At 37.6% G+C, this 26,819-nt stretch overlaps 1 protein-coding gene across 1 annotated transcript; it reads left to right on the top strand.

Annotated features, from left to right (window-relative positions):
* On the top strand, positions 1–25,396 carry hsd17b4 (hydroxysteroid 17-beta dehydrogenase 4). The gene is made up of 25 exons (XM_005794929.3): positions 1–155; positions 637–690; positions 1,243–1,350; positions 1,813–1,872; positions 1,965–1,986; positions 2,130–2,176; positions 2,301–2,385; positions 4,190–4,377; positions 6,302–6,393; positions 6,497–6,521; positions 6,665–6,793; positions 8,856–8,968; positions 16,433–16,545; positions 17,472–17,595; positions 17,826–17,877; positions 18,755–18,826; positions 19,315–19,418; positions 20,641–20,706; positions 21,086–21,155; positions 21,299–21,405; positions 21,800–21,886; positions 22,019–22,105; positions 22,623–22,761; positions 23,936–24,063; positions 24,730–25,396. Exons 1-25 carry the CDS (start codon positions 104–106, stop codon positions 24,817–24,819), a joined length of 2,214 nt encoding a protein of 737 aa, XP_005794986.1. The 5' UTR covers positions 1–103; the 3' UTR covers positions 24,820–25,396.
* Positions 25,397–26,819: the final 1,423 nt, after the last annotated feature.

The following is a 26,819-nucleotide window of genomic DNA, read 5'->3' on the forward strand; positions in this document are numbered from 1 at the left end:
TGCGGAAGTTGTAGTTCTCTGTCACTACTGTCACTTTCTAGCATTCAGTCCTGCAGGTGAAGCATCGGAGACCGTCCGTCCCTGAAGCAGAGAGTCCACGGAAATGTCTTTGTCATTCGAAGGAAGAGTGGCGCTTGTCACTGGCGCTGGAGGAGGTAAAACTGCAGCTCCGTGTGTTGTCCGTCACTTTAAATAGCATTTAGAGCTTTAGCTTCCGATGCTAACTGGCTAACTGTGGCTGACATTTGTTTGGGGTACTCTTTTTAGAGAAAAGTTTCGAAAGCAGCTTGTGCACCACACAGCTATTTTACTTTATATTACACGCCCAGTTGTAAATCTGTATATTTTGCTGATTGCTAAAAGTTGGGACGAATCTGCAAAATTACTAGCAGATATAAAAAAATAATTGTTATGATTAGATATTAAACAGGTATGTTGCTATTTTATGTCCAATAAGACTGTTTCATTTGTAAACTCGGGGAGCAAAGTGCAAATAACGCAACGACCTATTATTACTCTGCTGTAAGTGTGTGAAAGGGCACCTGCATGAAGCAGCTCTTGCTGCTGGATTTGGGTATTTGAGTCTGGTGAAAACTTTGCTTAACTTGTTTTATTTTTCTGTGTTCCTTTCTACAGGTCTTGGCAAAGAATATGCACTGGCCTTCGCTTCAAGAGGAGCCTCTGTAGTTGGTAAATAATTGATTATGTCTAAACTAATTGCTAGATTTTCAGAATAAAAGCCCTGCAAGCTTTGCATTCTAATGACATGAATGTAAACATTATTACCTAGGGTCTCAGTTATTATGTCTGGTCAGTTAGTTGTATTGTTTTTGATCATGTATAAAAGCAACATTCTTAAAGAGGTTCTATTATTAAAAAAATCAACTTTTTTGAGCTTCATATCATGTTATAGTATTATTCCATCATCCAGAACTCTGTTTCACATTTTAGTTCTGAAGAAATTATGTGTGGGTGGAGGTACACTTATGTAGATAAGCTGTACCGTATAAGTTATTTGAGATATGTGCACTGCAGTTATTGCAACAGTTGTGATTGGATTTTATACTCACCTGCGATTGTCGGCAAAAATAAATGCTGCCTTTAATACTGACTTTGAACGCTGCTCTCATCTCTGACCAAGAATCTCCTTTAGTTCAATTTTCCCTTAGGGTTATCTGCTTTGGAGAACTGCACAATTTGCGCTGTGTTGCTAATCTTTGTCTTCTTTTTTTTGCAATAAAGTGAATGACCTTGGGGTAGACACAAAAGGGGGTGGAAGAAGTTCTGCAGCTGCTGATAAGGTGGTGGAGGAGATAAGAGCAAAGGGGGGCAAAGCTGTGGCAAACTATGGTGAGAAACATGGCCTTCCTTCTATTAAATGTAGTATGTTGTTTATTTGACAGCAGATAGAAAAACTGTATGACTTCTTTTCCAGCTTGTCCCTCTGATGAATTTGTTAGTGAGTTTTCATAATGATAGAACCCCATATTATTTTCTTTGTGCTTCTTCTATGTGAAAATTTTTTATCTTGTACAGAAAACTTCCATGTGTCTTACTAGTATTTTTTTTTTTTTTTACAAATATCAGATTGGTTGTAGGATGACTAATCAGCTAACTAATTGCCAGATTGTTGCTTTTGTAGTCAAAAATAGAGTAAAGTAAAGCTTTTTCTGTTTGTTTTTGTTATGTATTTTTGAACTCTTCCTTTTTTTTCTCTTTGAAAATGCAATCAGAAACAGTGGAGCCGAGATTTAGATCTGAACTAATATAATCAAGTCTTAAAATCCTCTATATTTCCTTTTGTGTATATAGATTCTGTTGAAGATGGAGAGAAGCTGATCCAAAGTGCCCTTGATGCCTTTGGAAGAATTGGTTTGTATTTAATTTTGGAAAGCTGTAATCAGTAAATGAATTTTAGTGGTGGTTTTTCTAGAATTTATTTTGGTAATATTCTTCTTTTTCAGATGTTCTTGTGAACAATGCTGGGTAAGTCATTCCCCAGTTATAATTATGGAGATCCTCTGGTATTAGAACGCAGTTATTGCAGTAATTAAAGTGTGGACCATTATAATAATGTGAAAGTGAATTTTAAGTGTTAGCTCATACATTGCTTTTTTTTTTTTGCCCAGAATACTTCGTGACCGTTCATTTGCCAGAACCAGCGATTTGGACTGGGGTAAAGAGATTGTTTGGATTAAAAATACTGTTTATTTACTTACTTATTTATCAGTAACTCAAGTTATGAGTCACCTGGATACAGATAAAAAAAAGTTTTTTTCTTATGCTTGTTGTCATTTCAGACCTTATTCATAGAGTTCACTTAAGAGGGTCGTTCTTGGTAACTCGAGCTGCCTGGAACCACATGAAAAAACAAAATTTTGGCAGGTGAGGATCAAAGCAAGCAGCTGCCAGTTGACATTTATACTCAGGCTCAGGAGAGATACAATTCTGGCTCCAAAAGGTTTGTAACTAGGTAATCTACAGATGCATCTCAAAAGATGTAAAAAATCTTTAGGCTTTTCACAAATTCAGCTGTAAAATCTCTTTATGTAGATTTGTTGTTACATGTGCATAATAACAGCTGACTGTTTACAAGAGGTGAAAACTGTGGAAACGAGTTGTAAAGATTTATTTAGTTTGTTGGGATCAGTGATGGTCAAGGAGTCTCGAAGGAAGGACCTATGAGAACGCTCTTTTGTGCACCTGGGATGCAGCAATCTGCCACTGAAGGAGCTCTACTATAAATGTAGTCTTATTTGCTGTACTCTAAATAGAGAAGAGTAAATTAGAAAAAAAAAAGTAGGTTTTGGGCCTTTTTTTTCCTTCCTTTTTGATGAAGTATCAAGTAGTATTTTGTGGAAGAGTAGAAAGAGGTGAACTCAAATGTTGCTGTTACCAGGAGTGGCATATTTCTAGAGTTTATTATATATGTTGTTATATATCACAGGAAAAGTACTTTGTATTGATTTGTGTTTTTTTAACACACCATACCCTTTATGTTGCAATAAATGCATCTTAGACATTTAATTATGTTGTATATTATGATATTTTCTTTTATAAGACACTTTGAATTCCCTTACACAACTAATGGCCACTGAACAGTAATAAATGTTAATTACACCTGCACTGATGTATAGAAATGCATCTAGCAGTGACAGGTCTATTTAGATGTGGCTGTTTGGGATTATAATTAGCGGAGGAAGGTCGTTAGCTTAAAGTAGGAGGCAGTTGCCCTTCATGGGTTCATAGAAGCTGCTCTGCTTGAATTGAAATATTACATTTTAAACACTGACTTAACTTTTTTGCAGAAACTTTCTTTGCACTGCAGCATGCTGCTGTTGACCAAGTCTAGCAGAAAGCAGTTGAAAATAGTTGTGCGAGTTTTAAATCAATACGTTGACAAATGCTGTTACGGTGTTTTTCTTAATAGAGACAGAAATCATTTTAAATTCTCTTTTGTTTGACTATATGTTTTCCATTTTTCATGTTCAGGCCTGAAATTCAATCTTTGTGTGCAGCCACCCTCAGTAAAGAATTTATGGTGCACTTGAAAGAAAAGTCATATCGAGGAGACATAAAAGAAAAGGCGAAATGTCAGTCACCTGACTCTCCAGTTCTGTCTCTGTGATGGCGTGGAGAAATACTGTCACTGAACAGCTTTATCCTCTCTACCAGCTATCTGGTGCAGCATTTTCTCAGTGTTGCTCTGTAAATGCCAAAAGATTTGTGCTCCATATCCTTTGTGCATAATAGCTATTGATGTGAAAAGCATTTTGTCATTGCCAGTCCCTTGGAGATTGCATTGTTGTAGACTGTATGCTATGGATCACTACTTGTTTTATAAGCAGTGAGGTTTTGCAGATGTCTCCTGCAGTTAATGTGGCATTGATGCTTAACCTTTTTACTTCTTCTCGGCTGAGTTGAACCGCCTGCACAAGATTGTGCGCACAAGTAATATCCTGTGGGTTTGATGTATAAACATCCCTGAGCTCCTAAATATGGATTTCAAACTCTCACGGTTGCTGAAGAGAACATATTCTTTATTTGCAATGACTAGGTGCTTAAAGATGCTCAGCATGCATGGAAAGTATCTTTCCTGTGAGACTGTGTGTGGGTTGTTGCTGTCTCCTGCTCCTACACAGCGATTTCTGTCAAAGTGCTTTAACTCGGCCTTGTTTTCTGTGACCAGAATCATCATGACTGCGTCAGCTGCGGGCATTTATGGTAACTTCGGCCAGGCCAACTACAGCGCTGCCAAGTTAGGCCTGCTGGGGCTGGCTAACACTTTGGCCATCGAGGGACGCAAGTACAACATCCATTGCAACACAATCGCTCCCGTGGCGGGGTCCCGCCTCACGGAGACCGTCATGCCGCCAGGTAATCAGAGATAGCATCGCTACACTGAATTGGTCTATATAAAGAAAATAGATGTAAACCACACCCTTTTGTTTTTTTGAAAATGTTAGCATATGTCAACAAAATGCTTACTTTATTTTTATCTAGCAACCAGAGAGTGAGTGAGTTAGTTGATGCCAACAATCTTGATTAGCTGACTGGGAGAGGTTGAGCGGCTAAAGCCTTTAATGCCTGTAATGTCTACTACACAGAAATGACGATAAAGCATTGGTTAGCCACAATAATATGAAAAAAAGCTTGGAACAGCTTTTATAGTACACCTCAATACATATGAATCATTAAAAGTTAATTTATTAATTTATTTTAGTTAGTCAAGAATGTATATTGTGTATATATTCAATTCAGAAAAATCGATACATTCCTCTTATTTCCTTAGCTTTGATAGTTATGGCTTACAGCTCAGGAAAATTATTACATAAGTCCAGCAAAAAATATCTCTTAAGATTAAATTCAAATATGTCTTGTATGCCCTTTTCTACCGCATTTCTTCTTTCCACTTAATTTTCCATTTGTTTGCTTAGTGCTCAGATGCAGCTTCTTTAGAAATGACCTTTTGTGCCTCACCCTGTATGTCAGTGGTCTCAAACTCCAGTCGTCAAGGGCCGACGTCCTGCAACTTTAAGGCGTCTCTCTGTTTCTGCACACCTGGCTCCAATAATAGTTAATCAGCAGAGATCTGCAGAGCTTGACTGCATGCTAGTGGGGCAGTTTAGCCATTGAATTTAAGTGTGCTGGACAAGGAGAACATCTAAAAGTTGCAGGACACTGACCCTCTAGGAATGCAGTTTGAGGCCACTGCTCTATGCATTGTCTGCATTAAAAATCCTTTTTTGTTGCTTTTTTTTGGTCTGAATTAATGGAAAATAGAAGTTTGGGTTACCTTTAGCTGAAAGCCATAATAAAATTGAATTATTGAAGTGAATGTACTTTTCAATCATATTCAACTTTCTGAGATGAAATTTACGTGCTGCCTAGTAAAACGACCTTAAAACTAGTTATTTAACCAGTCAGTGAGTTAAAAATGAGACTCTGTGCTTGTGTTTTAGCATCATAAAGACCAGGACGATGGTGTTTGTAAATGCTTTTGGTTCATGGGCATCCTGACTACAGCTCTGTTGACGCGGGGAATAAACAGAAATGGTTTTGTTGTCATGCCGTGCTTGTCTGCAGTAGCATCTGTCACGCTGTGCTGTGCCAACTGTCTCAGGATGGCGTCACCTTGGTAAATGACTTGGTTCCATATGTTCGGGCTCACTGACTCAGATTTTTCTGAAAGACAAAGAACAGAACTCAACCTGGTGCAAACATGGTGAACGCAGCAAGGCAGAATTCCTCCTCTCTTATCACCAGTGTGCAGATATTTTAAGCACATATACTGTATGGCGTCTGAAGGTAAATATTTCATAGTTGATGAAGGGTATTAGAAGAGTTTGCTATAACGGGCTTCTACCTTCTATACGAGTTGATTTTTTACGGAAAATAATTTCCTCCATTTTTGCAGCTCATTCTGTTTATTTTTACTATTAAAAATATGAACCTTAAAATAGAAGCAATCAGCCTTGTGTTGTCTTCTGTTTGGAGAAGAAGTAATAAGCGTACTATAAAAACCTACTTTAGATAACTGGACTGGTAAGTATCAAGAGCGTTCACATAAGGAGATGGTATACTGCACACAATGATTAAAATGTACAGATGTAGCTTCTATCATCCATCCATACATATATACATACATACATACATACATAAATACATGCATATTTAAATATATATACAGTATATATATACTATATCTCTGTGGTTTATGCAGTGTATAGTACTAGTATAGGAATCCTGGACTATAAATCGACTCTGCTCTGTATTAAATGTTTGTGTTTTGTGTCTTTAGACCTTGTGGCGTCTCTGAAGCCTGAGTATGTCGCCCCTCTGGTTCTCTGGCTCTGTCATGAACAATGCCAAGAAAATGGAGGACTGTTCGAGGTAAAATAACTGTCCTGCTGGACAGTGACAGCCTTCAAAAGATAATTTTTCTTCTTTAATTCGAGTGTGTTGTGGCTTATTCTCACATTTCCTGTTCTTGCAGGCTGGAGCTGGCTGGATTGGTAAATGTGAGTTCTGTGTAGTTTTCCTGAAGAGATGTCTGCATGTGTTTGGAATATCCATTAGCTCCAGGCTCTGCTGTAATGTATGTGTTGAATTTTTACCGGGCGGTGACCCCCTTCTCCTCGTTTGTGTGTATCCGTGTGCGCAGTACGCTGGGAGCGAACTGAGGGCCGGATCGTGAGGCAGAGGAACAAACCGATGACTCCTGAGGGGGTCCGGGACCAGTGGGACGCGATCTGTGATTTTGAAAATGCCACCAAGCCAGCTAATATACAAGGTCAGTGATACCTGAGGCCAATTATATGCTCCGTGCTACAATATTTTTTATTAGTACACATGTATACTGTACTGTGAAGAAGCATTTTCCCTTCATAGATGGTTTTTGTTCTTTCAAATTATTAAACAAATTTTAAAGGTGACCCTTTACACTAGTAATTACTGTTAATGGGCTTCAACAAAAAAGCAAGAAGTACTGTTAAAGGTCTCACAAAGAAAGGGAGAAAGTCAAGGTGAAAGCAATGTTCAATCTGAACAAGTGCAATTTTCCTGGAAAGGTCTGATGAAAACAGGGAGGTTGTCCAACACTGATTATTATTTCTCTCCGCCTCCTCCGGCCGTCTCTGTTCTCTCAGATGTTAAGTTGGGGGCCGCTGGGGGTTGACGTTAACCGAACGGAGGTGGTTTTCCCACAGGGTGTGAGCAGCTCTCATTAGCATGGCTTTGTTGTGCCTCCTCATTTGTAGCTTAATGCGAAGACTTGTTGCTGCCTGTGTTCGGTAACCACTCGCCACTGATTGATGGTAATGAGCGGCTTTAGTCTTCCCTCAGATTCTGCTTCCTCTGTTCTCTGGGATTGCCTTGTTGTGTTCATGTTGTCTGCGTATGCATAGGTATTTAAATCTTTACACTCCAAATTCAGACAATGTAAAGAAGAAACTAATAAATATAACAATGAGAAATTTTTAGGATCTTTTTTCAAGCTACATCTAGACTGGTATTGTTAATTAAACTGCTTGTGTGTTTTCATGATATCAAATTAAAATAAACACTATTTTAAAATGTAAAATTGGTTATTCATTTATGTTGCTGATATATAGAATTATTATTTTTCACAAAGTTATATAAAACCTTTATTTGGATTAGTATGGAGTTTGATCTTAAGTTTTAAATGGTATTTTGTTTCTAAATGCCATTTAAAAGTAAAGTTTTTTACTTTTTTAAGGTACAAAAGAATCTATACAGGAAAATTTTCCCTATAACCTTTGGTAAAAGTATTTTTCTTGTAATCAGAGTTGCAGTTTAATTACCTTCATCACTCCTGAAGCTCATAGTTTCTTTAATGATTTAGTCATTGAGTCTAGTGGTTAATTCAACATATAAAAAACATCAGCTTGGTTCATTTGAAATATATAAATTTTACTATTGTCAACAAAAAAAAAACATCAGTAAGTTGTTTTGTTTCTTGTGAAACTCTGCAAAACGTGAATTCAGTTATGGTGATTTTTAGACAAAATTAATTAAATTCAATTCAAAAATACTTTCTTTATCCCAAAGGAAAATTAAACATTGCAGTAACTCATATCATCTAAGAATCTTCAAGGAGTTGTTGTCGGAAATGCTTCAAGGATCTCCAGTAGCAGTCAGTCTTGCTGCCCGAAGAGGCTTCTGACTGAAGAGGGTGTTACTGAAATGCCATGAAATTCTACCAGCTCAGTTTCTGGGCACTTTTCCACAGTAACATGTCATTATATACACCATCAGCTGTTAGCAAGCACTGCTAATTCACTTGAAAGTTCAGGTATTTTTTGAGTGCTTAAGATGCTAATCAGTAAAAAAAAAAGTAAGAGCAAAAATACTTTCAGGTGCACAGAATACAAAACCAGAGGGAAAAATTGTTCAAAAAAGTAACTCCTGAACCAATCAATGAGTAAAAGTCCACAAAAAGAACAAATCAGAACTCAAGCGACCGAGATGCATATACCTTATATTTTTAATATTAAAAAATTACTACATTATTAAGTCGTACTCGACAACCTTGGGAGCAAGTTTTATTTATATCTGGTGATTGATGGTAAAAGCTAATTGAGAAGATTAGTGTCACTCTCTGCTCTTTTCTCTGTTTGGGAAATATACATCTTACATCAGCAAGTTTTTTTTTCCAGTTTTTGCGATGTGTAATATGGACAGAGTAGTTGTACGTTGCCAGCCGAACGTTAGATCATATTACAGTGCAAGAAGATGCAGCTCATCATTATTAAAACTTTCTACCGTTTTAATGATAAAGGCTCAGAGTTTCTTCTCCTGTTCTGTATTTTTCTTTCTTTCTTGTCTTTTTGCAGAATCTCTGCATTCAGTTGTGAGTGTGCTGTCTCAAGTGGAGTCAGATGGAGAAGTTGGTGCAAATCCAGCAGCAGCTGCCGCCTCCGGAGCAACAGGATCAGGGTTTAATCCTGTAAGTTAAGATGCAATTTCTGCTTCGTTTTTCTTCTACACTGGGCTAAAGATTGCTGAATTTAATTTCATCGTACTTCCCTCTTTATCCCTGTTGTAAACATTTTTCCACCCTGTTGTCGGGTTATGAATAATGTTTGGATTCAGCAAGCTGAGAACTTCATGGTGGGCTTATTTTAGGAAATCTGAAACACTAGATGCCTCAGACTTAAAGGGGAAATATAGTTTTCTAGTCTGGATCATATTTTACAAATAATATTCAAGTCTAATGCAAACAGTTAAATAATGCTAGTCATTTTAAAATTAAAGTAAAAACTATTACAGGAAGATTTTTTTCCCTTTGGAGTGGCACTATGACGGACATTTTGTTAATTTCCAGTTCAGTCTCGTCATATTTAATATTCTGAATATGCACAACATAATTTTATCAATTTTTATAATTTATTTTTATCTATATACATGAGTAAAACCTTGATTTATTTTTTTGTAGGATGTTGAAAAAGCTAAACTTTCTTTTAGTAAAAAGAAAATATATAACTAGGTAACAATAATTATAAATAAATTGCTAATTTGAGGAGCTGAGCATTTATTTTGGTTTGTTATTGTCAGTACTTCACATGGTCACACGTTATTTGCTGAGTCAATTGAAGGCCACATGGAAATCATCAGAAAAGAGTTTGAAATCACAGTCAAGGTGTTTGAAGAAGCTGGAAAAATATGGAAAATGCTTTTGTGATTTTCAACTTTTGATTAAGACAAGAAAGATATGTTTGTTTTGGAAATTACTGTTTCCTAAAAGTTCAAAATCCAAATTTCCAAAAACAACTTCTGGCTTTTTTTCCCCTTGAAATTATTTTAAATTGAAAATCTTCTTCTATGATTTGCCACATCAGAGTTTGGCTTCAATACTTTAACCCTCAGTGGGGTTATTTTTCCGTTTCTGGTTGGGAACACAAAAACACCCAATTAAAAAATCTTTTTTGACCAGTATGCAATCTTAACTCAGGGTTTTGAACTGGACCAATGGTTCATAAATTTAAAAAATTATCAAAGGAAGTTTTGAAATAACTTTTGTTTTCAGGTTTCTCCATCCAAACTCTCTATAGGATTACAATTGTGCAATTATTTCAATATTTCACATTTACTTCGTTAGTCAAAGTATAATTTAGACCTCTAGAAATGATCCAAAAGTCAAAAACATAAAGTGTGCTCCCTCATTTTTGCTCTGCTTGTTTCATTGTTCAGACACCCATGGTGACCTCTGCTTGCATTTTGTTTCTTCTTATGTTGGCTGCACTTACGAGGAGCTTTAGGGTTTTACCCTGTGGCCTGTGGGTGTGACAACAAAGGACATAGTGACTTCTGAAAGTACGCGGCTGTAAGCTCTCTGACTCTTTCAGACGTTGCATCTCATGACTCTGTAATAAACCCACACAGCATAAAGTCAGGGATGATAATTCCCTCTTTAGCAAAGCTCCTACAACATACATACTGCAGGAAGGTTGATATCCCCCGTAAATCTGAAAAGTCGACACACTAGACAAGCGTCTGCTCAGATTAGCTTTTTAAAAAGATGACTGCGGACAGCAGAGTATCTCCCCTCAGTAGGTGTTTGTTCACGTTTCTGTGTTCCCACTCGCTGAACTGCGGACGCTGAATCTGTGACAGCTCACATATTGCAGAGTTGCTTAAATAAAAGATTAGCACTACAGTAAAATCACACCATGTGCAATGATTATCCACAAGGACAGCAGCCGCCTCACACTCGTAGCATGCAATAGTCACGTTCAAACTTAAAATAAATAACTGCATTAAAATCATCCTCTCCAATGGAGTTTAGTTTATTAGAAAAACTGTCATCAGAATAATTTATACGATGAAAATTTTCAATCTTTGGGTTCGGTGCAGCATGAAGACTGCAGAAATACTCACTGGAACTATAACAGAGGCTAAACGGGGTGAGTTTAAAAAAAAAAAAAATCTGATCTTTTTTTAAAATCCTGCGGTGGATGAGAAGCCCTCGCCGTGCTCATCCAAAGATTTTATAGCATTGTTCCTAAAATGTTTCCGTCTCTCTCTGGTATCTCGGTCTTCCTCACTTTGTTTCTGCTGCCTGCTTGGGATTTGGAAGAGAGTCACACTGTAGCCTGAAGATAAACATCCCCATTGTGTCTTCATTAGACTGCATGCGTGAGTTGGTGTGTGACAGTGTGTGCAGCTCTGCTAGTTGCATTTGCATTCTGGTCCTTGCTGTGCAACGCATTGCTTAAGTTACACCAAGCTGTGCTGCCGCTGTGCTTGTGTTGATTTTATGACATGCTCCTCTCCAAGTGCACAACTGTCTTACCAGCACTAAATGGTTTTATGTGTTTAGATGTTTGAAGGAGGATGTAAGGGCAGTAAAAAGGTTGCACAGTTTCAGAGAGGCCGCATGATAATTACAGACTGTAGTTTCCGGTTCAAATAACTCTCTTGTATTATTCAGAATTGTTTCTGTGCTGCTTTCGCAACATGGCATGTAAAATATCACAGATGCTTTTCAGTTTAATGCTGTTATGCAATTCAGAGGCTACAAACTCTCTGGATGAATCTCTTATCAACTAAAGCAGCCTAATAATTAAATGTACTTCTATGGTTTAATGCAGATGTTGATACTTGTAAACGGTGAAAAGGTTACTTATTATTAGAACTAATAAAATATGTAGAGTGGACCCATCAGTGCAAAAGAGGATATTAAGAATCTCCAATTGTGGCAATGTCATTATATTTTACTTGTTATAAAGACACCACTAAATTTCAGTATTAGAACTTATTTAACATAGATAACACTGTGCAACAGCCAAAACATTGCCTGGAGTTTTTCAACTGGTTTAGGGTAATTTTGATGTGCCGAATCCAAAAATCACATTGGTTTTGCTCAATCAGGTCAACTTTCTGAACTACAGATGCAACATGAGCATCAAAATGCATGACTTGTTCTCACATATGGATCGGTTTACTGAGAATCTGGGATCAATGAGTGAAGAGCAGCAGGAGAGAAAAGAAAAGGAGAATTTTGTACAATGAAGGCGTAATGTTGAGTTTATATGTACTAAACCTTATCAGTGTTTATTATTCAATCTACAGAAATCCAAGTTTGTAACACTTAATCAATACACTTTTTTTTTCTTCTAAAATCTTTTCTGGATGAGTGAGAATAAGGGATGTCATTTTTGGATTCAGCAGTGCAAAAAAACAGACAACTTCCAAAGAATATTTTTTTGGAAGTTGTCACAATTACACATTATTATTCTGTTCTGTTGCATAAAGCTTCAGTAAACTACACTGAAGTTTTGAGCTTAATGCAGAGATGTCAGAACCTTTTGCCATGTAGGCTTTGTAGTAAAAGTTTGTAGTACTTTTTATCCTTTTTATCGTTATCACAATAGTACCACAAAATATTGTGATAAACTTCTAAGTCCATATCGCTCAACTCTGCAGTGGTGTAATGTGACAAAATATGAGTGAATACTTTTATAAGGAACTGTAATAACACTGTCTATTCAAACAATCGCACAATAGAGAATATCAGTATAAGTTCAAATTGATGCAGGGAATCTAAAAACGGAGGAATAATGTAGAGAAAATAACCTTTATGTAACTAGATTTTTAGAGATCAGCTTGCTAAGTAGTGAACTATTATATCACAATATTTGCAGTTTTGAATAAAACATTGAACCACCTTTAGAAAAAAAAAAAGCAGCATAATGTTCATTTGATTGTGATTTTTCTTTTTTCTTCTTCCCCCGATATTCTCAAGAGGCAGTGGGATTAATCTCTGTGTGAACACATGAAAGCATATAAAATGAAATCAAAAAGGAGTGTGGGAACAGTTCTGAAACAACGCCATTTCCAACATCTGCATTTTAATGCAGTTTTAATTAAAAGCGAGCCTCCGGAGGCCAGGCTTTATGGTGATTTCTGACCAACTGAGAGGTGATATTATGCAGAGGGAATCGCACCACTCTGCCAAGCAGGATCGTTTTAAGCTGAGGCTCTGCCATCATTAATATGACAAATCAGCTGCAGCAGGAGAGCTGTGACTGTAATGTTACCACAGAGGTGTGATAATGCTATACGTTTCTCACGTTTAATAACTCTGATTGATATGAATGAGCCGCTGCAGTCAATTTCCAACTCTTATTTAATTCATTCTCTTTCTAAAGTGGATATTTCCATATTTTAGGTTTTAGCACACTCTGTGGTGTTGGACATTAAGCATTCAATTAGCACTGTAACATGAGCCTGAGGGCCGTCGAGTTTTTGTCTGGGGGAGACAGAGAAGTGGGAGTCATATCAATTAAATACACACTTTTTAATTAAACATAAAAATCATTAACTTGATTCCATTATTCATAATTTATTATTCAGAAATTTGCTCCTGGGTGACATTTTATTTAGTTTCTCTCCCCCGCCCCCACTATAAACAAGGATTGGGCAAAAGATTAAAACAACTTTCTGGAGCAACATAAAGAATCGGCACAACATTTTCACTGAACTGAGTTAGTTAGCTCCTATCAACACTGTTTTCTCTTGGCTTAATTTTCAATGCTGCAGCTATAGCTGGACAATATGGCTCCATACCTATCAATATTGATTATTATTAGTTTATTGTTTTGAATATCGGAAGTACTGCCAAACTAATGACGTGACCTTTCCCATTTTAGACACCGACTACAAAGTCTTAAAATGCAAACATTTAAGAAAAAAACTTTAATAAATAAGCAATGCTTAGCTTGGTGGGGGCACAAGTAAAGCCTGGTGGCCCGCCAGGCTTATAATACATTGGGGGAAACCGTGGAATACGAATGCAGGCAGATGAATGGCAGTTAATCTAATTCTTATATTTGGCAAATTTCAAATCTTCATCATCTTCACCCTTTTCCTATAGTTTTATTTTATCTGATCAGACTATATTTGGCCACTATTCCTAAGAGTTGTTAACCCATGACTGTTGTAGGTCATGTCTTCTTAATGGTGTTTTTGTTTGTTTGTTTTTGTAACAATGTATTTACTATAGGAGCCTTCATTTCTCATTTTTTGTTCTTTTCCTCCTTTTTGTATTTGTAAGCCAAGATTTTATCTCAATAACTTAAGAAGCAACTAAAAACCAACCAAAATAGTCAGACTAGAATGGAATTGATTCATAGCCTCTTTTTAAAAATCTTTTCTCTTTTCTGTTTTCTTTAATGGTGGCTTGAGTTTAACTGCTTGGGTTCAGTTCAAAGCTTAAACATTTTCTTAATTTCCAGAAAATGCATGAAAGGAAATTTTGAGTGCAGGAGAACATAATAATCTAGTATCATAAATAAAAGGAAGTTTATAAATCTTTAATGATGTTTATTGGGTTTCTCCAGTGACTCATAATTGTGAAGCTGAAGGAAAATTAGTACTGACAGCTTTTTGCAAGTAAAAATCCTCAAAGTATGGCATCCATTTGTAATCCATCCCCCTCTATGCTGATACCCCAAAGTCCATTGCAACAAATTGACTTTGTCTAATTTGTAGAAAGTCTATCTGTATGTTTTGTGAAGGACTCTAGAGGTTTGTTAGAGAACAGGCAGCTTCATGAAGACCAAGAAGCAGCTAGTATGAAATAAGATTGCATGAAAAAACGCTACATGTGGTGCCGGCGTCATGCTGTGGGGAAGCTTTTGTTCAGCAGGGATGATCAGAGCTGATGGGGGGGAATGAATGTTGCTGAAAACGGGTGAATAATGGAGAAAAACCAGTTGGAGATGGCAAAACATTTCTAAATCCAGCAATGGATTTAACCAGTTGCCTTCAGAAAGTACTTAATTAGTAAATATTAGTGGTGGGATTTGATTAAAGTCTTAATTGCTAGGTCTTTAATTCATTAATTTAAATGAGTCGTATTTGAATTGAAAGCTAAATATTGCCAAAATGAACATTTTCAATTCAAAAAGTGTTTTTGCTGCTAAGTTATTAAATAAAAAACCCCCATATGAGCTCAACAACAAAGATATTTACTGATTAAATCAGTTGTTGTTGTTTGTGGATGTGGCTTAGTGGTGGGACTCGATTACCACATGGATGATCCAGAAACATGTGAATACAAACGTTCTGGCTCTAGACTTTAGTGTATATTAAAAAGAAAAATTATACAAGTTTTATGTACGGTAGTTAAATTAGCTAATTAAATTTCCGGCACCAATAAGTAGTTATGTTTTTTTTTAGGGTGAAAATATTCAAGTCTTATTTGTCACTTAGCCTGTGACAAATAAGACTACGTTTCAAATCCAGCCACTAAATTTATTATCTGTGGAATATGATGCTAAGAATAAAAACAGAAACATGTTTGTTTTTTTTACTTGTTCTGGAGCTGGAAGTTAATGACCTGAGGTTCTGCCAGATGTGCTAAAACTGCGGTTGTTGACGGTTTGAGAACATGTCCGACCCGGCGGATCGCCTCACCTCATTGATCTTTAGGACGGCTTTTGTTGCTCAGTATCATTAACGGTTAATTTCTGTTCCGCTCAGGAGTTTGTGCCTGTTTTCAGGCCTCCCGGTGCCTCCGATGCAAACACAAATCGAAGTTGGCTCAATTCTTGGCCGCCTCTCTCCACTCGTTGTGTGATTGTGCTGATCTCTCACAAAGCTCAGCCTGATCCGGGCCTGGAGCGCAGCCCTGAGCTGCTGATTCTCTCTTGCTTTCAGAGACCACCCTCCGCCCCGCAGGCTCTAGGACTGCTAAAAACACACGATGAATGAAATTCATCGACTACTGAATATAAAAGTGTTATTCACTGAAAACAGGAAGTGTTAATCTTTCACCATAGTTTACTATGTTTAGCTAGTGGTGGTATTATTGCCTTTTTGTAGCAAACACTTGGTGTGTATTTTTTATTTATTTAGTCTGTTTCTTAATCTGTTACAAGAGATTAAGAAACTCCATCTTCATCACACCTATTTCTTAAGAATGCAAAGGATTAAAATAACCAGATGAAATTCTTTTATTTACTCCAATTTAATATTTTAACTCCTTACTGATTCATAAGGATTATATAATTTGTTTATTTTAGCCTCTCACTTTCTTCCAGTCTTTTCATTATGAATATACTCTGTATATTTTGTTACGTCTTACACATGCATGGTATTTTCGCTTGCTGCAAAAGCAGTTGTCCTTTGGGGACACACAACCAAAGTTGGCATGAATACTGAGATGAGTAGTGGTTGATTTTTAATATTAGTCGTTGGCAGGAGAATCTGAGGGTTCTGTTTTATTTGGCTTAGTTTGAGAAGGAGAACAGAGTTTTTCTGCATTTTCCTACATTCGGATTACAGATTTTAATGTGTTTTATTAAACACATTAAATTAAATTTTATATGAATGTGGTGCATAATTGTGAAGTAGAAGAAAAAGGGGATCTGAGAGGTAACTGAATAATAATAATTTTGTTCTTCAGACGGACGCTATCGGACAAAAACTACCATCAACCTCGTTCAGCTTCACCTCTAACCAGTGTATCCTCTATGCGCTGGGAGTCGGCATGTCCACCAAAGATCCGGACAGCCTCAGGTATTCACCTGCTTTTTGTTTGTGTGCCAAAACACTAGCAAGTTGTTGTGAGAGACCCAAAAGTTTTTGACTGTTCAAAACTGCATTAAAAGGCAGTCATCCCAGATACTGACAAAATGTATGTTAACTTTTGAATTCAAGGAAAGTTACACAAAAAGAAAAAATTTCAAAAAAATGTTTTTGCTACATTTTCTGGCATTTTCCAAATAGAAATATTTTTTGTAATTCTACCTGTCCTGAAACAAGAGAAGTTTGGTGGGATTTATCTTCAGACAGTGAGAAAAAAAAGAAGTTTGTATTGTTTTATTTGGCGTATTTAAATATCTGGTTTCAACTGTATGTTGTTGTGTGCAGGCATTTAATTTTTAGCAAGAAGGTCAGTTAGAAGAAACAGCCTTTATTGTCCCGCAAAGAGGAAATTCAGGAGTAACAGCTAAAAGTTTTGAAGTGTTAAAAACAATATAGAAAGTAATAAGATTAATAATAATAATAATAATAATATAGTGTTTACCCATGATTTATTCGGATTATTTCTGTATAGTTATTATTCAAAATGGCAAAATTGGTTATCATTGCATGTAGCTGATAAAAAAAGGCTGAAATTTAGGGATTTTTTCTTCTTGGGCCATTTCAAAACGTAAAGTGTTGCTATATGTTAGTTTACCTTTTCGCTGCTGCAGAATTATTAATAGGAGTAATAAATATAATGCTGAACTGAAACTGTCTTGTACATTTGTGTTGCTCATATCTCCAAAATGTGATGCTGGAAAGGACTGAAAACACCTTGAGAAGTGCTTGAATTTTACTGTGGGAAAAGTGCATGAGCCCTGCTTGCTTCATTGTCATGCATGTTCTGCCATCTGTGCAACTATTTCTGTCTTGGTGCGCTTTTTCACACCTCACTGACACTTTGCATCTTAACGTAGGTTCCTGTACGAAGGGCATCAAGACTTCAGCTGCCTCCCCACGTTCGGGGTCATCCCCTCGCAGGCCACCATAATGGGCGGCGGCCTCAGCTCCATCCCTGGACTCAGCATAGACTTCACACAGGTCAGGAAACGTGCAGATTACTCTCCAGGATATCCGCCTGTGCGATCTTGCACATATCTAAGTTTACACACAACTTTGCTGTTTGTAAATATGTTGATGCAGATTTATGTCCATATGGGATATTTCACACAGCCTTGCACACAGAAGAAGAGTAAATAGTACACTGCTAATGCTAATGAGGCTGCGAGACTTTCTGGTGAATGTGTGTCACAGCTGTTGTGTTGTTTCAGGTTTTGCATGGAGAGCAGTATCTGGAGCTTTACAAACCTCTGCCTACTTCAGGTATTTAACCCCCTAATTCTACGCAGTGGTAAATTAGGGTGGTAGTTCATCATGAAAGGAAATAAATGCTCTTTCAGTGTCATTTACTCAGGCTTATAAAATAACATATTATTCTCTTGGATATTTTAAATAATAAGCAGTTAGTTCTTTTACATTTTACTGGATGAGAAATTGTCCCAGAAATGATTGTGATAAACAACGATATTGTTGTTTTAAGATCATTTTCAAGCCGTAGCATAATAATTATTTTTTAAATGCTTTATATTGGAACTGGATAATATTTTAAATATCCAAATGTCTGAACTTTGTGTATATTTTTTAGATTCTACAGCCTTAAGGTCTATTCCTACTTAATAAATACAATGTTTTCATATTAATTTGACATGCTTTATGCTTGATTTCTCTGATAACATCCTAAACATATAAAGAAATAAAAAAAGGGTAGTTTTATTACCTGTTTGGTCTCTAGGTGACTTGAACTGGGCCTAAAATATTTTTTGAAACCCAGAAGCTTGTTGATGCTCTTTTTGTTGTTATATTTTTCCTCAGAAACTCTTTTAATCACATTTCTTTTTACACTCAGCTGCTGGATTTTAAAGAGTTTTGCCAGCTGTGACTCTGTTTTTACATTTCAAACAAAGACTGTAGCCCACAGCTGCATGCATCAGTATCTCTTTTTATCCAGAATATTTTAGTAGAGAGATGGAAAATAATGCCACTCTGTCAGTTTTTCCAATTGATTAATCGCTCTGATAATTGATTTTCTCGCAGAAATCAACAAGCATCTTAGAAATGTAACATTGACTGGTTCTCTTTTGAATCAAGATGTTGCAGAATTGTAAATATTTTTATGTTAAGCGTTTAATTGTCCCTCCAGGCACCCTTACCTCTGAGACCACAGTGGCAGACATCCTAGACAAAGGATCCGGAGCCGTCATCCTGCTGGACGGTGAGTTTTGATTTACCCTTTAACAGCGCAGAGTTTTCATCATACAGTGTATTTATTCAATATCCATTAGTTTTTTTTCAGTTTAATGTATTTTTTGGCCTCACAGATCCCTCTCAGGCTGAATTAATGAAAGTTAATTGACAGTCTGTGTCTGCAGGGGCCAGAATAACAGACTGTGAATGCCTCATACTTTTGTGTGGCAATTCCTCAGAGATGAATGTTATTTAAAACCTCTCTGATCTATAATTAATCCATCTTAAACCTGGAAACTGTGGAACCTGGGGTTTTTCTTTGTGTTGACTCGGGAGAATGTCAATAAAATGTCCTCACTCACATTAAACCTGTTAGCTGTGGTGAAAAGAGAAGTTATATTGGGGTTATTTTGCATGTTGCAGTGACATCATGTCTATTTTCCTTCTACTTGACAACTATGCAGAAATTTGTTTTGGTTTATCATATTAAATGGCAGCGTTTGCTCTGTTTTGCAGTGAACACCTACAACGGCGACGAGCTCGTGTGCTACAACCAGTTCTCAGTGTTTGTGGTTGGAGCCGGACGCTTCGGAGGAAAGAGAAGCTCAGACAAAGCTAAAGTATGTCAGAGCTTTGTGTTGAATGTTTGCTTAAGAGTCATAAAAAAGGCTTTTCTGATTGAAACAGCTAATTAACAGACTGGGAAGCAAAAGGCTTGTTGAAATGTCCCAGTTTGTTTGAACGTAAAGAGGCTCATCAGTTCTGAAATATGGCACCGCATTACAAATTATGGAAGCATTTTAAAAAGTAAAATGGCAAAAAATTAAGATTTCATCAAGTAAAGGGAAGAAAAACAATTCAGAGATCCTCCTATGCTACCTATTGTAGTAAAAATTAAATATTACAGCCATTATAGAGAAATGTCCAGATCTGAGTTGGATAAAGTGGAAAACATTCTTTGATACTAAAACTTTACCCAAAGAAGTAATATTGTAATAACCTTGTCAGTAGATAATAAGAAGTTTCAGTGATTGTTGAGACACTTTACACAGTTAATAAGGAGCAGTATGTGCCAGAATTCGCTGCCATATTTAGTATCCTTCACACTCATTAAATCAATCTTTTATTGCAGCAGCACAATTTTATGCAGAAAACTGTATGTTTCCACTAAACAGGCTGCAGAGGAAATAGTTATGTTATCCATGTTTGCATCTTAATGTTAATAAAACTGTAGATATTTTCTCTCGGTGGTCTTTAAGTAGAGATCCTGACACTTCACAAACTACTTTTAAAAGATATCACGTATTTTCCAGGCACATAGTGGCATTTTATACCACATTTTTTAAAATGTTTTTCCATAAGTGGTTATGAAAATTCTGAATATCTGACTTAAAAGAGATTTTACTTTGCAATTTAATGCCTTGATATTTGCACTTATTTATGATGGTAAATGTGACTTTTTACTCGCTGTATAGATTGTGGATTATAATCTGACATCAATTAGGGCTGAGGCAGCTGTTTAGTAAATGTAAGAAAGTTTTTGGCAGTTTTTGAGAAAAATCTGCAATAAATTCCCATTTATTAGTGCAAAAAAGTGTGGGGATTTGTTGATTTTGCGTGAATTTCCAAGGTAATTCTCAAAAAACCTTAAGGACTGATTGATATAATTTGGCAGTAAACAGATAAAAATTGCATTGATTTGATTGATAAAATAATATTTAAGCACACTTAGTGTTTAGTCTAGAACCTAGAGGACCACATAAAAAGCTATGAAAAACTGTTCTGAATGCTCCATCATATTTAACAGTTTTTTTTTCCTTTGCTTTGTTTAAATTTCCCCAGGCTCCTCTGCCTGCACCCAAGCGCGCACCAGATGCTGTGGTGATTGAATCAACCACAAGAGACCAAGTGAGTGCGTCTGTGTGGGTTTTGCTGCAGAATAAATCAGCCGAATTGATGATGCAAGGGTGAAACTAGAACATGTTGGATTTTCTTTTTACTCCTCTCTGCAATAATCATTAAGTTCCAGTCAGAATATGTGTGGCGACGGAGAGTTTGAACGCGGGTTTTCGTTCTGTGTCAGAGAAGAGAGATTGCTGACTGCAAGAGGCCGTGGAAAGTAGCAGAAAGAAAAGAGAAATCCCCCAAGCATTTTTAAATGGCTGCATCTGTGTCACTTCAAAGGCATTCTTATTTTAGGTGTCTTTATGATAATTTAATTTTATCCCACAAGAAGTTATGAATAAGATATAAATCTAAACAATGTCTGCTCCCCCTGCGGATACAGGCCGCCTTGTACCGTCTGAGCGGAGACTGGAACCCGCTGCACATAGACCCCGGCTTCGCCGCCATGGGAGGTGAGAGCAGAACAAGACGAAATGCTGTTCAGTGCGGACTCCCTGTCTTCTTTTGTTTTTTTTTTTTTTCTTCTTACGTAAACGATGTGTCTTCATCTCATTTATTCTTGCTCATGCTGTGTTTAAAAATGCTGTTTGTTCAGGCTTCAGGGCTCCCATCCTGCACGGCTTGTGTTCGTTCGGCTTCGCGGCGAGACACGTCCTCAAGCGCTTCGCCGACAACGACCCGGCGAAGTTCAAGGCCATAAAGGTGAGCGTTACCTCTCTGGGGTTTCAGATCAAATGTCTACATTGCTGCTTCCGTTGGCTGCGAAGAATCATCACATAGTTTCCACATGAGATTTGGTGAAAGTGTTAAGAGTAGCTCTGTTTCTGCCTGCAGGTTTATTACAGCACTGAATTGTTGCAAATGAAACAAAATATGGACATAAGGTAGAGATGGGGAAATGTTTAGAGTCGATAGGAAGATGAATGTAGCTAAAAGTAGGAGAATCCTGGAGGAATATCTGTTAGGCTACGTTCACGCAGCAGCCTCAAGTGACTGAATTACGATTTTTTCCCCCTTAATGCGACCCATATCCGATTTTTTTTCATCCATGTAATTCTGTAGTTGTGTGTCCTCTCCCTTCTCGCTGCTCTTTCAGGTCCGCTTTGCGAAGCCCGTATTTCCGGGTCAGTCGCTGCAGACCGAGATGTGGAAGGAGGGCAGCCGGATCCACATCCAGTGTAAAGTGAGTCTGTCTCTTTTTTTTTTTCTTCTTTTCTTTAGCGGCAGCGAGGATTACACCCTCATCACGAGCTGCGGTGAAGAAATGAGCCCAAGCTGCCTGTTCTTCTGATGAGCTCTCGTGTCTTTCATGCAGGTGAAGGAGACGGGTGACGTCGCTCTGGCTGGGGGCTACGTGGATTTGCACGGCACGTCAGAAGCTTCTCCTGAAATTCTCCCTCAGGTACATGAAGTCTGGGAACGAAAAAAAAAAAAAAAAAACTACCCTCACTGTCAATTATTCCACTGTAATTCCTTTATTACATTTTTTTTTTTGGTGGCCTCATTTCTTTCCATTCTCAAAGTGGGCGGACAGCGGCGTTCACAGTGGCCTTTTTATTCAGCAAATAAAAAAAAAACTGCTTAATGTCGCCTCGTTCATTTAGGGGCATCAAAGTGAGCAAATGAAGCTCAGTTCAGGTTTTTATTGAGATGTTAACCATCCAGATTCAAGCGAGAGAAATGTTGTCTGTGATTGCAGGGAAAATTCGATGTCTGCTTGGACTTTGCTATTCGGATTTTATGTTATGCAACATAATGAGGAGGTCTAACTCAAAAAATCTTTTTTTTACAAATTGCAAAAAGGGTTTTCGCGGGTTGTTTGATGTGTGCATTTTCCCTCCACAAGCCTCCCACCACTGAGCACCTTAGAATTAGACAAAATGGATGTATATTTTCTGCCTTTTCTCCTCCTGCTGCAGGGAGGAGGCCTGCAGAGCGACCTGGTGTTTGCAGAGATCGGGCGGCGCGTTAAAGGCCTGGGCTCAGAGCTGGTCAAGAAGGTGAACGCTGTGTTCGGCTGGGAGATCACCAAGGACGGCGAGAAAGCTGCAGAGTGGAGTAAGTTACATGGACACAAACGTTTTTCGTTATCACTCAGCAAAAACGATAGTAGAAAATTAGACGGACATCACTTAAAAAATAATATAACACTAAAATTGAAGAATACATGTATATAATATAATATATATATTTAATATACATATTTTCTGTTTTTATTTTCATTGGAAGATAAAATTCCCTCAATAATCAATGGAAAAAAAAAAATCTAACTCTTCCTATAACTGCTGAACAACTTTTTGCATAATTATTTCTACCGGAAACTCTGTGAGGTTGGAAGGCCTCCTTGCCTTCCAACCTCACAGCTTCCTCCACAGGATTAGCTTCCTGTGGAGGAAGCTAATCTTTAGCTTCCTCCACAGATTCTTTCAGATTTAAGTCTTATTTTTTTCCAGAGCTGTATAATCGACTTTTTCACAGCAGTCCTAAATACGATCTTTTTCAAATTTCAGCCTCTTCTAATTCAGATCTGATTGTTTTCAAAGCGTCTGCAGTCTGAACGTTCATTTTTGCATTTTATCTGGCTTTTACGTCATTCTTGTGAATAAGTCTGTAATTGAAGCACATCACATCACAATCCCACTACTTCTGGTTTTGACTACGTATCCAAACTGACTGTTCTACAGAAGTTGCTCCACAAAACACTGTTTCTATTAGTTGTGCTTTCTTTTTACTATCCTTCGCCTTATGATCTTGTGACGATACTTTTTGCTCCCGTTGTTGAATGAACTATAAAATCGATCCATAAACGTCTCCTTCCATTGCTACTCCCATAAACAAAACCCTGTTGTTTGACATCAACGTTCCTCTCAAGGATCGGCTCTAAGCGCCGTCCTGTTTGCTTTGCTAGTGGACAAGCTAGCAGACGAGGTTAGAGAGGATTGTTCATGGACCGTCATGTTTTCAGATAACTCTGTGATGTAAGAGGGGACAGAAAGTTGGTTGGTTCATCGGATTGCACTAAATGGCGACAGATGTGAACAAAAGAGAACCGAGATTAAAATTGTCACTTTTTGATCCAAGTTAAGTTGATTTCACTGATGTCGACGTTTAAAACCAGGATTAGTTTTTACGTTTCGTGCTGGAATTTGAAGACTAAACGAGTCGATGGAAAGTGGAGCTTTTTGTCTTTTAATCCGTCTTCTTGTCTGTGTTTGCCTCCGTTCCCCTGCAGCCATTGATCTGAAGAACGGCAGCGGCTCTGTGCTCAGAGGGCCGCCCGGCGGGAAGGTCGACGTGACCTTCACTCTGTCAGACGAGGACTTCATGGAGGTGGTGACGGGGAAGCTTCAACCTCAGAAGGTAACGTCTTTGAAGCTCTTCCGCCGGCGTCTGGGAAACTTCTACCTCGCATTTAGTAATCGCCTCCCGTTTCAAACGGCCGCTGCGACGGCGAACCACTTCCTGTACATTCTCATTACGGGGAAAGTTCCTTAGAGGCTCCCTTCGATCCATAACGACGTCCTGTTTGATCTCGTCTCGTCAGATAAAATATGGAAGCGGTGATCTCTCGGAGAGTCCTCAGCGCAGACAATCAATCGCCGCTGCTTGTTATGTCCGTGGCATCCCATCTGTCAGTGGGAGTGGCCGTCACCGCGCAGACTTCATGCGCTTCCTGGAGCTCTGCTTATTGATCTCAGGCCGCCTGCGTTCGTCTTTATTGAAAGTCGGAGGGCTGGAGATCCCTGAGGCGGGTCTTCTCCTCTCTCTGCGGTGATGAAAGGAGCAGCTGGGGGAAGATTAGCTGACGGAGTTGAAAGAGGAGCTGCTAACTGTCTTCCAGGGTCATCATAACCCCGTTGTTGGATTGATTTCAGCCGAGCAGAGCAAAGAAAATCCTCATCAGAGGCTCGGTTAGCTTTCTTCTGCGGAGGGATCATCTTCGTCTCCTTTCATCTTAATTTCCTGAACGCTGTTCAGCTCTCTGATGACAAATGCTGCAAAATAAACGTTTGTTTTTCTTGTTAGGCGTTCTTCTCCGGCAAGCTGAAGGTGAGAGGGAACATCATGCTGAGTCAGAAGCTGGAGGTCATCCTGAAAGACTACGCCAAGCTGTGAGCGCCGCGGCCGCCGCCGCCGCCAACCAATCAGACGGCTTCAGGAACCCGACCACATCGACTCCCTCCTACTTTGTGTTTGGTGACCATTTCTTGGCTCTCTAGGGAAATTCATTTTTAAAAAATCACCCACTGAGACATTTCAGGAATTAATTTATCTCCATTGAATTAATTTAAGAACTCCCAAACGGCCTAATCCAAGCATCAGTTGGAGAAATGTTTCAGTTCACTCACATCTCTAGGTGCTCAAGTCCCTTCAGAATATTGAATTAACCACATTTTTCATGAGTTGTGAACATTTATTCACATTTTGATAACTCACAAGTTGAATTTATTAACGTTTCAGTTAAACTGAAATAATCGAAATCTAGAGCAGCTTTTATGATCTATATTCTCGTTTCATGACTAATTTACCAAAGTCAGAGGCAGTTTGATGTATCTGATACTCTAATCAGCTCAAGAGTTTTATACTAATGTAAACTTTTACTTTATTTCAACTTTATTTGTGCAATTTAATGCAATGTCACGGTTGCTCTTGTAAAATAAATTGTGACTCTAATTAAAGTCTTTTAAATTATCTCACATTTTTCTTCTGCTAATTTACATAACACCATTTAATAAGCCTGAGCTGAAGACTTCAGACACAAACGAGCAGAAATCGATCCAAAAAAGTTCTAAACTCCAGTTTCATCCTAGTAGAAAAACGACGGAGTATTGCAGTAAACTCACATGAGCAAGCATGTGGCGACTGTGGGAAGGAAAATGAACCAGTGTCTTAATCTGTCCGTCACGGCATCGAGTTTGAGACCCAAAAATCTCTGTCAGCAGTAGCTCTTCGTAACTCTAGCAAGTAGAAATTTAAGCTGTTTATGTAATAAACTGATTTTGCATGAGATAATGACACCACCGTTACCACTGACGTTGTTTTTATCTATTTTTTTTACATTAGAAATGATGTATTTTTATTCCCATTTTCCAAAAACTTCAACATTCCCCAGACGGAAACACATCCATCTTCTTTTCAGCAAAAGTTTAGTTTTCATTCAAAACTTAAAAACAGAAATAAAATTGGGTAAATCTGAACTAGATATTTATCAGAATGTTTTATATAAATGAAAGGTCATGTAACAAGTCTTATCTATCGTAACTGAATGCAGACATGGCTGCTGGGACTGTAAAGGTTGCAGAACTGAGTGAATCCTCTGCAGTGAAACATTTATTACTGATACTAATAATAACATTTAGTAAGTTATTGGCAGCAGCAGTAGCTCAGCCGACGGGCTTCAGCAAGTTTTCACAGCTAAACAGAAACTTTGGATGAGATATAACTTCCACAAAAAAGGAAATAAAAGGGAGAAAATAAAGCAATAACAGCTATCTGGAGAGTAGTAGGAAAAAGCATCAGTTTGTCTTCCAGCAGCCAAAAACCTGCAGCAGTAGATTATCCTGAGTTTCTCCAACTATGGGTTTTATCAAAAAGGAAAGTTTTAAGCCTTAAAAGTAGAGCTTTCTATTTCAGGGTGGAAGTATGGGCAATTATTTTGGTTTGTAAGTAAAGCAAAAATAATTACCACACAAGAATGGCTGCACTTTGTGCTGCAACTATTCTGATTAATCGGATACAAATATCACGTTACACATTTTTCATTTCACCTCTTTAGCTTTAATTACACAGATGCAAAAAAAAGCAAAAAAGAAATTATTTTATTGCCTAAAATACAGTAACATTCCTTAAATTAATTTGAAGCGGGGAAAGGCAAAACATTAACAGATGCTTTTATCTTAAATGTAAATTGTATATATATTTTGTACGGTTTTGACTGTTCTACTGCTCATGTTTTTTCAGTAAATGGCCACTTTTTGAGCCTGTATTCTCCATTTAACGATTTATTGACTATTAAATCACTTAATATTTGATTCATCACAATTAGTCCGATTAATAGTTTCAGCCCCAGCTGCACTCGAATGTTAATAAATTTAATTAAAGCTTTTATTTTGCAA

The sequence above is a fragment of the Xiphophorus maculatus genome, chromosome 12 (genome assembly GCF_002775205.1).
Source record: "Xiphophorus maculatus strain JP 163 A chromosome 12, X_maculatus-5.0-male, whole genome shotgun sequence".
NCBI lineage: Eukaryota > Metazoa > Chordata > Actinopteri > Cyprinodontiformes > Poeciliidae > Xiphophorus > Xiphophorus maculatus.